The sequence below is a fragment of the Cydia amplana genome, chromosome 13 (genome assembly GCF_948474715.1).
Source record: "Cydia amplana chromosome 13, ilCydAmpl1.1, whole genome shotgun sequence".
Taxonomy (NCBI): Eukaryota; Metazoa; Arthropoda; class Insecta; order Lepidoptera; family Tortricidae; genus Cydia; species Cydia amplana.
In genome coordinates this window covers 10199724-10213220 of record NC_086081.1, presented here as the reverse complement: position 1 = coordinate 10213220, position 13497 = coordinate 10199724, and the positions used below count along the sequence as shown (strand labels likewise).

The window sequence follows — 13497 nt, the reverse complement described above, 5'->3', positions numbered from 1 at the left end:
TTCTACATATTAGCTTATTACTATTATATTCTTCACATGCGTGCATAATAAGCACCCATGTTTGCAACGTTCGCTACTTAGGAAGTCGATGCGGACATGATTTGGGTACGAATACATTCCTTATTATAATTATTATACGTGTTAAATAGCTATTACTGTTCATTTACAGCGATGATGGAGGGTCAATGCACCGGTTACCGTTATCTCAGGGCGGGAGACATTCAGAGCTATTCACAACACGTAACAAGTTAACAACTAAGTTTGGCGTTAAATGATTAAGTTTGGAAATCGAATGTTGGTAATTTCAAAAGTAATACGCGCTATTGATTTAAGATTCAGAACTTCAGCGTAATTTTTTTAGGTAGGTAGTTCCTTGTGTTGAGTGTGTTGGTACCGATTGACATTTTAAGTAGCTAATCCAACTAACTCAAGTGTTTTATTAAAAGTTAAACAACGTCTCTATCTAACTACATATATATTTAATACTTTATGGGTACCCTACCGAGCGACCACGACCTAGGCCAAATTTTTTATTTATAAGTTTTTATTTTTTAAGTGTTATTAAGTTTTTCATTAATAATTAAATAAAAACTAAAATACTTTATATCTGTAACAATTATTAAATTTGAACGCAGTCAACAAATAACCATCTAAATCAAGACCTTTTGTTTTAATTGTTCAACAAAATTGCTATATTTAAATACCCCAAGGAATTGACTGAAACAATTGAAGACAACAGTACGACTGCTAAACAACAGAGCATTACTTCAATGTTATCGCCTTCCCACTTATTATTACGGGATTCTATAGAGCCTCCACTGGCTTTATTACGAAAGTACCACTAAAGGACCTAATTTTCATGCGACATCACACAATGATGTGACCGCCAGAGATTAGGCACTTGTTACTGCTACTTTAGCGACGGTTCTCTCGTTATGTGTGTTAACGGCTTTCTTATGATTGTATATATAATTTTAAGCTTAAGTGTAACTCTGGGCGTTTTTTTGTTGTTGTCCCAAACACTTTTTTTTTCAAATTTGGGTTTTTTTTATGTTATTTCTACTCAGAATCACGAGCTCTTTCTATCCTAATAGGAGAAAAAAAGTGTCCTAAGGTTTTTATTTCCATTCCGTCACCATTTTTCATAGACTTTGTATGGTGGTCGCGTAATGGAAAGATCGAAAAATATAGGTATGGAAATTTTGGGACACTTTTTTTCTCCTATTAGGATAGAAAGAGCTCGTGATTCTGAGTAGAAATAATATAAAAAATCCCAAATTTGAAAAAAAAAGTGTTTGGGAGAACAAAAAAAAAAACGCCCAACTGTATCATTCTAATTTTATTTGACATGTAAATTGGCTTTATGAATAAACGAGTATGAGTATGAGTATGAGTATCTCAAACGACTCTCAAAATCTAATAGTATAATTTTCGTTTAAGCCGATTTGTTCAAATTTTAATCGGTAAGTACCTAACTGTATAATAACCGTTATTTTTCAATAAACATGGTTATTGATTTTTAATAACTACGATTGTATTGCTCATTAGTAGTCCAAGTGGGTTCATAAATCGTGAGGCACTTCACTGCTGCGTGATCGTGATACGTGGAATTTTATACTCACTGGCGGGACTAGGTATAAAGATTCTTAACTTGGTAACAATGTAATGGCGCTACCAATCTTTTAATCGACGCTGGCAATTATTTAATAAATCGTGCGATAAACATACAATGAAACACCAACCGACCGCCTACGCAAAAATACCCATCCTGGTAATTAAAAAAAGGCTTTAAATAATTTATGCAACGTTGCGTAAAGACCGCATGGGGTAACAATAAGAATACTTCATTCCAAACTTAACGTCACATAAGTCGTGGGTGAAGAGGATTCGCAAATAAAAATAAAATTCTTTTTTAATTTAAGCGGAGAGACAATGAGCAAACACAGCTGGCGGAATGCAAAACGAAGCCGAATAAAGGGAACCTCACAAGCACGGTGACGCCGGCCGAAGCGATCCTCGGTAGCCGAAGAGCGAAGTAATTTATGTGGAAACAAAGTGTCAGGAATAAAAGAATTGTCACGTCACGTGCGATAAACGAGTCTTCGGTCAGGGGAAGAATGAGCAGGGACGAGGCAAAGGCCGCGACGATCAGCGGAAAGGCTTTATATTTAGTGAGCAGATAAGTAGCAACGGGACAACGGATGTCTGACGCGGCCCGATAGCCTTGCGATACTCACGACATCAGATAAACCTTAAGCGCCCTCGAGCAACTTAGGAAACGCGACCGTTAAACCCTCATACGTATTATTGTTGTGACTGCTACCTACCATAAAGTTTGACCACGGCCCTTTAATTAACACGCAGCGGAAACGTATCTGTATCGGCCGGTATGCTAGCAAACCGGGTTCGGCGGCTCATTTAAGTGCGCTTTCATGTCGTCAAATAAATATGTCGGGTTAACACGATTCACGAGTAAAAAGGAGGATGTTTAGGAGTTGATTGGGAATAAACATGTAGGAGCGCTTGGGGAGCGCCGCGTAAAAGTACTAATATAGGCAGCAGTTTAGGTATGGCAAGTCTGAACAGCAGGAAGCCTTGTCACTGTCAGAGCCCGCGCGGATGCCAAGCGCCGCGGGCGCCGCGAGCTTCGCCCGTGTTTACGACACTCCTCCTGTTCTTATTGATTGACTTAGCCACAAATTAAAAAGTTTATTGCTCCATTCCGCAAACTCGACTCGGTCTTTCTTGGCGCTCTCTTGATAAACTTTACAATTTCGATGGCTTTGAAACGCTTTCCGCTCAGACCGATACACTTACAATTCCTGAGATTGTTTGGAACCTTTTGTTTGAGTTCGTGGTTAGTCAAGCTTAATTAAAATGTTGTCGAACAAAAAAAAATTACGAATAGGTACGAATGCGTTATTGTGGTATTCTAAGCCGGGAACCTAAAGCAGACACCGATGTGCTAATGCAAAGTAATGAAGCAAAGGAAACAATGAAATTAAATAAAAAGACAATAGTAGCTATTGTGTAACGCGATATGATTTTACGACTTACGAAGCCATACGTCCGCACGCCGACGATGCATTGCGGTGCCGGTTTTAAAGTGCAAGTGATATCTGCTGAAATATTTCACACTGCATGAAAATCAATCGTTTGAAACCTGTAAATTAACAGTTTGTTTCTTATAAAAGTATCAAGAGACATGTCAAATTATAAAGCCGGCGTCCCCTTCAAAGAAAATCTCGAAGACGTCAATTTGTTTACGAATTACGTCCCGAAGACAAGGCATCTCGTGCGGCGATCGTTGCTGGGACATTTCAATAAAATTTACGATTGTGACTTAAATGGCGTGTCCAAGATACAAAAATATTTCTGTCGTGTGCCTCTTTTATTTTAGACTTTACCCATAGGCACATCGGTTCGTTAAAATATTTTGTTCTATAATAAAGCTGCTTGCGTGTTTGTGTGTAGGTATGTGTCTATGAAATGAATGGTTTACAATTTTTTTTAAACACCACCTCCGATGTTAAGAAGCTTCAAAGATGGAGTTCAGTTAGTTTTATGTGGTTTAATTTTTACCACCGACTGATATTTTATGAATAACTTTTATTAAATTTCCAATTTATGCAATAAATGTAGATCATATGTATTACATTTGAGGTAAATACATTTAAAACAAAATGTCTGAACCACAGCAAAAGCCGTAAGTGTAAACCAAACAGGAGCCCTAACAATATGAATCAATTAATCTTACTTTAAACACAATCCAATTCTCAATTTATTTATAGGACTGTGTTGCTAGATTCCGAAATAAGTGTGTTTCGAGTGGCGTGGCCAACTGCACGCAACATTGATCTGTGTTATTGGCCATGACAGGCGACTCCGCGAGACATATCTACCCCAATCGGTATTTTTGTCTGCTTTCTGTCTACTGAAGTTACGCCGTAAGTGTTATTTGGTTATCGTATGTAGTTAATACATTTTTCGTCCAAGCAGTGTTCACATGCGTGTTTGTTCAGATGAATTGGCTTCTAAAATTGGTGCCCTACGATTTTAAGAAACCAATTAGAAACTTAATATTACGGAGAAGCTGTTTTGGATCCTGAGGCGCCGTATACTAGCAGTAATTAAACAATAGGGGACCATAAAAACACCAAGAGTGTTTAATCGTTGATGAATAAGCTGATATGTAAAAAAAAACATTCCTTATAATGCGACTAACTCACCTATCAAACTGTTACAAAGGGCCACAATCGAATCTTAATGTCACTTCGCTGTGGGTTGTTCATTTAAATACGACACTTTAAATTCTCAACGTTTTTCTCGTATGTCGAAAAAAAGGTTAAGAAACATATTTCATTATTTTTTCCTCTTAAACAACGGGGTGCCAGTTGTTTTTTGTTAAAAGAATGCCAACTGTGTCACGGCCCACGCGAGTCCCATGATCGCTTCACACTTTAAGTGGCAGTACAGTAGTGATTTAAAAGTGCTCCAGCTATTTTGAAACTAAAAGTTTTTACTGGAACATGTATACCCCCTAGACAACGGACAGATGATAAAAAGTAGATAAACCCGAGCCTTGTTAAGTTATTAATAAGATATTATAATATTCAAAGACTAGAAAAAAAGAACAAGCGATCAAATGATGTTACCGTAAAAAAATCATAAGTCACATAAAAACAAATTATAAATAAGGCTTTAACAACAACGGCATTCTCATACGTTGTATTGACACCTCTAGGAATTTTGATCGTCTTAGATTCAAGCCTTAGATAAGGGACGGTTCCTCCATCAATTTCGTACAAAATATTTGTTAAGATTCAAAGATTCGTTTTTATGGGGTTTAAAAGATTAATGCGCAGATAAAGAGATTTGGGGCTGCAGACGAAACGAATCTGGAGACAATAAATTTTGACACCTATCCCTATAAAATGAATTCCTGGCTAGTTAAGATTTGTGAACAATTTTACGGCAGTTTATTATGTAGACGCTCGTTCCAGTAAGATTTTAATTAGTTTAAGAGTGGGTCCCCCTCTTTATGTCACACCACTCCCCCTTTGGTGTAGCTTTGGATTGCGTGTACGCATTGCAAAGGCTAGGCTCCACCCATCGTAGACATCCTACTGTGCTTTGTTTAAAATAACAAATTCACTGAGGCACGAAGTAAATGTAATCATAGGCCTGAGCTTAAATCAACAATTTGATCTTGATTTGAATATAATATCGTCAGTTATTGTTTATAAATTATTTTATTGTAATACATTGTGCTTTATGTATAATATAGGAATTAAAGTTAATGTTTCAGATGAAACTGTAAAACTTGAGTATTATAAACGGATACCTCTACTCTAATCTTTAGGTTAAACGGCTCTCCATTGAATGACGTGGGACACATAAAGAGTCACCCATATCCCCGTTTATCCATCCTTAACTTAGATATATTATGGTACCTATACTACATGTCAGTAAAGGATCTTCTTGGCCCCTTGTAATAACGACACCCCCAATGTTATAACGCCATTAATGTACGTATGAATTGCGATATTACCAAATCGGGCACAAAATTTAGTTTCAAACTTAGGCAAATATCCAGACGAAAGCGATTAGTCGATCGGACGGCGGAGTCTCTAAACGAAATTTACGAGCATTAAAACTATCTCCATTTCATCGGTGGCTGCAGGGCTTAGTGTATGCCTTCAGAGAGCAGCTGCTTTTAATCGAATCCCAATCAACTTTGGAACGATGTTAAATAGTTTACTGAAACATTAAATATGTAATCAAAACGGCCGCGCGCGCTCACAAAACTATTAAAACAGATAAACTGTTTCATAATTTTTAATGTTCAGTATAACCGGCTTGATCGTGTTTATCTAACTGATACTTGTTTATGTTTACGAGTGGGAACATTCTCATCTTGATTGCAATTTCGGCAGTTAATCTCACTCCTATTCATTCAAGTTCTCGAATGGTGATTGTAAAGTAAATTGTGCTCAATATGTACATACTACGAACAGATATTATCGACACGACAAATCATTAAATAGGCAGGCAATTGATTTCAAACTGAGATACAGATAGGCCATTAATTTCTTATTTACCAAACCGTGTGGGCGGTGGTAGGAAAGCGTTGATGTCAAAAATGGGACGTCGACACAATGGTGGTGGAGGATTAAAAGCGAAGCGGTGTAGTAGCGGGCACATCATTTATCAGTAGAACAAGTCTTCCGCGAGCTTTAATGTCGCTAGATGGGATCTGTGAGGAAAAACACACACTCGGAACGACTCGCATTAATAAGGCGGGATTTAAAAGCGTGTTTTTTTGTGCATTTTAAATATATTTTAATGCATTATCATTAATATTTTTTCTGTTTCATTCAGAAAATTCGGAACCGGATTTATAATTTAAAATATTGTAGGAAATCGTATTTTATTTAATTTACCTACGTTAATTTCAGTTTTTTTAAATCTTAAATATATTTTCTCAGTATTCGTACAAAACCTATACATTACTATATTTGTCAATGATCCATTCTGCCTTCTACATAATTTACCTTGGAAACCGGCTTTATCGCCGTATTGCGTGACAAGAAGCTCTACGTCATTTTCGGGAGTAACGGAACTTCATGTAATTTCCAGTAATGATGTGTTTCTTTTACTGTCATTTGACACTGTACTAAATATACTATGTCTCATCAGCAACTAATAAACATTTATGTTCATTAACATATTAGATTATAGTTGTCACTTTATCTACGCAATATTGTTCAAGTTATATTTGGTCATAAAATTGTTAGGAAAGTCTAATTAGCTTTCAAACGTTCTAAAAGTAATTCACTTGAAGATATTTCTTATTAGTGACTTTAACAACTTTTCTTGGCACATTTATAATCCGATGTACATATTTCTTCACAGAAATTCCGATACATATCGGCGTTAACAAATAAATTCCCAACACCAACAGAGATTGTAACATCAGCTTATTGACACCAAACAAATAAATTCATCGACTTATCTCCAATCTTTTAAGTGAAACCCGAAACCGTAAACTTGCACGTTGAGCATACAGTGTTAACTATTCATTCAGCGTCTAGGGAATATATTGAACAAAAGACGGGCTCAGCATCTGACTACACTATTTCTCACTACATCGGTGCGATGTAATCAGAGAAGACGACGTGTCGTGCTTATTTATGTATGAACAGGGCGCGGGCGAGGGTGGGCCAAACGTGCGGGATACAAACAGAATAATATTGATGACACTGTGCTACGAGGGGTCATGAATCATTAATCGTCTGCTCTCGTCTACGGCTCTATTACGACTGCCTTGCCGGATAAGGCAAGACACCCTTCTCGTGAGCTGTGTAGATGTAATGTCACCTCGCGACACTTAGTTCGATTCGCCTGACCTTTTTCATATATTATCGTCTTCAGGGAATCCGCGAGCCGACTTAACCAATGGCAAAGCCAAGAACACCTTAACGCGGAATAAAAACACAACGTCATCTTTAAACCAATATTCGAATCATAATGAGATTTTGACTCCAGCACTTTCATTGGTCAGCTTAAAAATTATGGCTTCGAAAGAAATAAACCAATGCTTTTAAACACAAAAAGCGAAGGCAATTTAAGTTAATTCAGTAAGCAACAGACATGGCTACTTCCAAATGAACTCAAACGTAACAAAAACAAATCTTGAACAAAAACGCAGGTCATTTCGGCGTTGACTTTCTCGTTTATTTTTTCTAACCGCAGCGTGGCCCGAGGACGTGCATCCGAAACCTTCACTTTTTTTTCGATTTTCCGTCGAACAACATTTTTATTCTACCTCTTGTGCATGGCTGAACACCGATAAAATAATAATGCTCACTCCGGGAGTAGCCGCATCAAAAGGGACCATAAGGGAAGGTCTGAGAGTTCCTAAATTTCTAATCGAGGTTTTATTTCGCAATCGCCCGGCTGGTTCTTTATGGTTTCTTTTTTGCATTATTTAGGGTCTCAAGGTGAAACGGGTATTTTGGTTTTTTTATTATGTTGACGTAAGTACTGCTATTGGGGCAAGGTTTAAAATGCTATTACTTTTAGTTCACCAACCGAAATTATTAATGTATGTAAATAATATAATTAGGCATTCCAAAAGAAGCAGGTGAAAGGGACAAACAAGAACGTGTTGACATTTTTTTTAATGATGGTTAAATATTTTATACAAGTCATGTACATAACAAAAACCTCCTAGACATGGACACAAACGTTTAAGAACATGCTCTTTAAAATTCATATCGTGTTTCTAAAGCCCGCGTTGGCAGCTCGGAGCAAGCTTTCTACAAAAAAGTTAACAATCCAAAAATATGAAGAGAATAGAAAACCCATAGACAAATGAATTTACAAAGAGTCCATAGTTTCAATAGGTCTCAAAACATAGTAATAGTTCGGATACCCTTCTCGAATAGGTATACATAAGTGTGTATGTATGTAGTAAGTTTTTAAGAAGTTAAATATTTAAAATAGGCTTATAGTTTATAAATATTAATCATTAGGTACTGCCAGCTTTTTATTCAGCAAAAGCAAAGTCGTTAATTTCTGATATCAACTTATTATCAATTTATAACCCGACCAAACAATTTTGCAACCTTTTCCTCCTATAAATGCACTATTTAACTTACAAAAGGTTCCATCAGGTATAGAGTTTGCTCCATTAGGGGCAATTATATTTTTAAGGCTAACCCACTTCCTGATTATACGGCTACTCTAATTTTGTGAACAATAAAAACCTTTGCCTATCCTTCCGCCCTTGGAAACGTCACGCACATCCCTTTGCAAACAAAATGGAAAAAAAGTTAAAATGGCTGCCCTTTGTGCGCAGCCTTAGTCCTTTGCAGGTAGAATAATAACAAAAAATCGGCCAAGTGCGAGTCGGACTCGCGCACGGAGGGTTCCGCACCATCAACAAAAAATAGAGCAAAAAAATTGTGTTTGTTGTATGGGAGCCATCCTTAAATATTTATTTTGATTTTATTTTTAGTATTTGTTGTTACAGCGGCAACAAATACATCATTTGTGAAAATTTCAACTGTCTAGCTATCGCGGTTCATGAGATACAGCCTGGTGACGGACGGACGGACGGACAGCGAAGTCTTAGTAATAGGGTGCCGTTTTTTACCCTTTGGGTACGGAACCCTAAAAAGACGAAAGGCAAAAAATTTGGACGAAGCGTGATCATGCCCAAATGCTGGGATTTATCAACATACGTCGATTTTGATCCGCGCGAGATTGGCAGGACCCATATCATGATTTTTTTATCAACTTCCTACCTGGCATTTGCAAATAAATAAATATGGCTTTTTTATTTGATGCTGAATATACATATTTAGATGTACTAGAATTTATAACCACATACTCGTAGAAATCAATATCGAAGCTCATCATCATCTTCCTGGCGTTGTCCCGGCATTTTTGCCACGGCTCATGGGAGCCTGGGTACTTACCTTCCGCTTGGCAACTAATCCCAGTAATTAGCGTGGGCACTAGTTTTTACGAAACCGACTGCCATCTGACCTTCCAACCCAGAGGGTAAACTAGGCCCGTATTGGGATTAGTCCGGTTTCCTCACAATGTTTTCCTTCACCGAAAAGCGACTGGTAAATATTAAATGATATTTCGTACATAAGTTCCGAAAAACTCATTACGAGCCGGGGTTCGAACCCGCGACCTACGGATTGCAAGTCACACGCTCTTACCGCTAGGCCACCAGCGCTTCAATAAAAAATCAAAGCTCATATTGATTCATTAAAGTTAAAACATCAAATTTAAAAATGGATATAAGTTACTTTAATAATTAACGTACAAGAGAGAGAAGCTATACCAGTCCAAACCAAATATGTTAATTAAAATTTAAATTCGGAACTTAATAATTTGAAGCATAATTTATTGAACAATCTCGGGGCTCAGGCTGAAACAAATAAGTTTATTACAATTCGAAAGATAGATACAAAGTACATTTATTGTGGCCCGGACCCAATACCGATAACCAAGCAACCTGTTCGGAATGCTTCAAATAAATAACGCAACCAGTTTAGATAAATTGTATCTGTAAATATTGGTCGATATAAATCGTACTTATCGTTTTAGAGAGAAGATAAACATTCAAGCTAGTGTACTAGGGTTTTTGACTGTATTTACAATAAATTATTTCACACCATGCACGAAATAAAGCACCACACAATTACATTAGAATAAGTTTTTGTCAAAAAAAATTTTTGGTACAAGCTTTTATCGCTGACTGTACTTTTCTTACGACAGACAACTAATACTCATCGAGACAATTCTAATAACCCCTAACACAATTAGGTTGCGTTGTTTCATCACAATCATCACAGAGTTCCTATGGCCACCTCCTGTCTCCATCATCAGATCAGCTCGATGGTACCATAATATTGCATTGTCACCCGACTTATATGTGTATGCAAAATTTCAGCTCAATCGGAAACCGGGAAGTGGATCAAATTTTACATGCAAGATTCCATTACATAGTTACATACAGGTCGACCTAATAAAAGCTTGTTTAAGAATAAGTTTTTGGCAAAAATTTCATTTTTGGTACAAGCTTTTATCGCTGACTATACTTTTCTTACAACAGACAACTAATACTCATCGAGACAATTCTAAAAACACAATTAGGTTGCGTTGTTTCATCACAGAGTTCCTATGGCCACCTCCTGTCTCCATCATCAGATCAGTTCGACAGTACCATATTATTGTATTGTCATCAGAACTACATACAGCTGCCAATTTTCATGACGCTACGATCTTTGGAAGATGGTTAAATTAGTTACCTTAGATTCCATTACATAGTTATTTACATACAGGTCGACCTAATAAAAGCTTGTTAAGAACGTAGAACGGCATTTATTTTTAACACAATGTATGTTTAATAAATCAGGAAGAACTACTTGACCGTGACATCATTTGCTCTGTGTTTTATATAAATTCCATTAATTCTATAATAGATAACCATTTTGACAGTTAAAATAAAAAAATAAACTCATTTGACTAGTCAGACAAATACCCAATGTTCATGGTTTTGATCGATTTTTGTCACGAGGCAGGCAGGATTGATGCTATGAGTAAAAAAAATCAAAACAACAATTTTTCTACAAGTACCAACAAACTGCCGTCGACTTTTCGACAGCATAATAAATTAGGTTCCCCTACAACGACAGTTTCAATATTTTGGTACGAAAGGTGAGATAAATTATAATAACTCTGCCATGATTTATGACTTGGTTGGTATTTGATTATGTTTTAGGTTCCGTTTCAACATTGTTTCAATTGTTGGCTTAAGAGCCAACAGGAGTGGTCATTTCTCCATACAAACGTACTCGACTCTTTCCTCCGTGGGTTTTGAAGCTAGAGCAATGATTTTTTCAACACAGATTAATATTGTCAATATCTGTGTCGGACCGTTTTGCTTTTTTTTAATATTTTTGTTTTTTAAGGCGCTAGAGCCCTTCAAAAATGGCCAAAATGGCCTAATTGACTATGCCGCAATGAGAAGCGTGGTATTCAAAACTGATATCAATTAGCCAAATAAGCAAAACGGTCCGACAAAGATAATTTCATATTCATTTAGATTTCCAAATTTGGTTACGATTGGTTAAGTTTTGGAGGAGGAAACAGTCGAGTACGAAACCTCGATTTTTGAGATTTTTACGCAGGATTTTTCGCCTTGTCCTTATCGCACTAGTTTTAGGAGCCGCTTCCTTTAGCGAGACGGGTATATTTACCTAAAATATTTAAATCTCAGCTCCTGTTTCGTCTTAAAACAGGTGATTTTTTTTTAATGTATTTTTTTTGTTGCATATAGTATTGATTTTGTGTTAGTCTCGGTGCTTTTACATCATTATATAAGTGTTCACATGTAACATTATGTAGTGTGTGTAATAACTACTGTAAGTAATTAATAATGTACTAACTTCAAACCGATAATAATAAGCTTCTTATAATAAGCTGCAAACATTATGTCTTGAAACTAAAAAAATATGTAAACATGCGAGGTCAAAACCGATTCATAAAATTGTAATCTTTAAAGTTTAATACAAAAAAGGGAACCAAAAACATCCTATAAGTACCTATTAAAGTACTAGACGAGAAAAACCTTTTGACGATTTCCGACGCCTCATTTAACCGGATCGGTTGTTCTTTGATCTATGATCTGTAACGATCATACGATCCTAGTAGGCAAGTGGCTAATCAGCTTGAACACCGGATTATCGTGGGTCTAACGGGTAACGGATGGCCTTCACTGCGATTGATTGAGGGACAAATGGACAAAGCGGCGATCCGGGGACCATTCTAATTGGGCCATGTGGGTTCTTTTACATAAACCATCCGTCCTCAAATAAGGTTCTCTGCGGCTCCGTAGCATTCTTCCGATTCATGAAAGAAAAAGGAAGTGAGATATTTTATGTCTTACCTTCTGCAAGCATGTCGCTCTGCACTGCGCTACCCGCAGCGGCGACGACACCTCCTCTTCCGCTAACACTCCAATCCATATGGCCGAAAACAAAGTAAAACTATACAAAAACATTTTGGCACACATTATCTTTGGTATCCTTGACTCACAATAAGAGTTATGGTCAAAGCTCCTTCCTTATCATAACGCGCACATAAATCCAAGTGAAAAATTGCTGGTCATAATAATACAGTCTTACAAAATTCTTCAGTTGCCAACTATAAAAATTTTCAACAGTTCTTCTTGACACAAAAACATGTTCCTTTTAAGTTTTCGGTAAACAAACTTCCAATGTCGTCACAATTCACGGTCCAAGTTTAAATCACGTAGTTCCATATCAATTCTTGATAAATCACAGTATTAAACGTAAAAGCGCACAAGAAAAATGTTTTACACAACTCGAATCGTTCGCCAGAGAGCAGTTTCGATGAGCCAACGCTACCGCGCGCGCGGTCGAATGCGGACTAACCACCCCGCCTGAAGAAGCTCGGTTCCTCTCCCCTCTGTTGGTTAATTTCTGTTTCTCTCTCGGTCGCTCATAAGGGTTCACGGCCGTCTCTCTCTCGCTGAGGACAAAGTATACGTCCGTGGCTACTACTACGTATGCAGCTCTCTCTGTCGTCTCTACTAGTGCATATATTTTATTCTATCTCGTTTCATCTCGGGCGATTTTACGTTGTTTTTCGTTGATGCAGTTTAACGGATAGGAATGTAGTGGTTATTGTTAGACAAAGACAGTGGTAGGTCGTAGAAATTTAAGGGTTGTTCAAAAGGGGTGACAAAGAGTCGAGCTAATTCAGGGCCTGCGTTTTTATGGGAGCTCAGGCGGTAAAAAATATCCCGCCTCTCTCGTTTGTTCAACTTTATGGTTCTCGCGTCATGAAGCCATATTAATAATATTAATGGCTGCCGCATCATCCACACTATTTTTATATGGTTTTATGAATATGTTATTAAACAGCTCTTTATTCCTAATTTGTATTTTT

The 13497-nt window shown here is 37.1% G+C and overlaps 1 protein-coding gene across 1 annotated transcript in view; it reads right to left on the bottom strand.

Annotated features, from left to right (window-relative positions):
• LOC134653472 (uncharacterized) overlaps positions 1-13019 on the bottom strand; it is a 46173-nt gene extending 33154 nt beyond the window's left edge. Inside the window, exon 1 of the mRNA XM_063508840.1 lies at positions 12473-13019. Within this exon, the coding sequence (XP_063364910.1) occupies positions 12473-12598 (126 nt within the window). The 5' untranslated portion in view covers positions 12599-13019. The remainder of the gene's footprint in view (positions 1-12472) is intronic.
• Between the last annotated feature and the right edge of the window lie 478 nt (positions 13020-13497).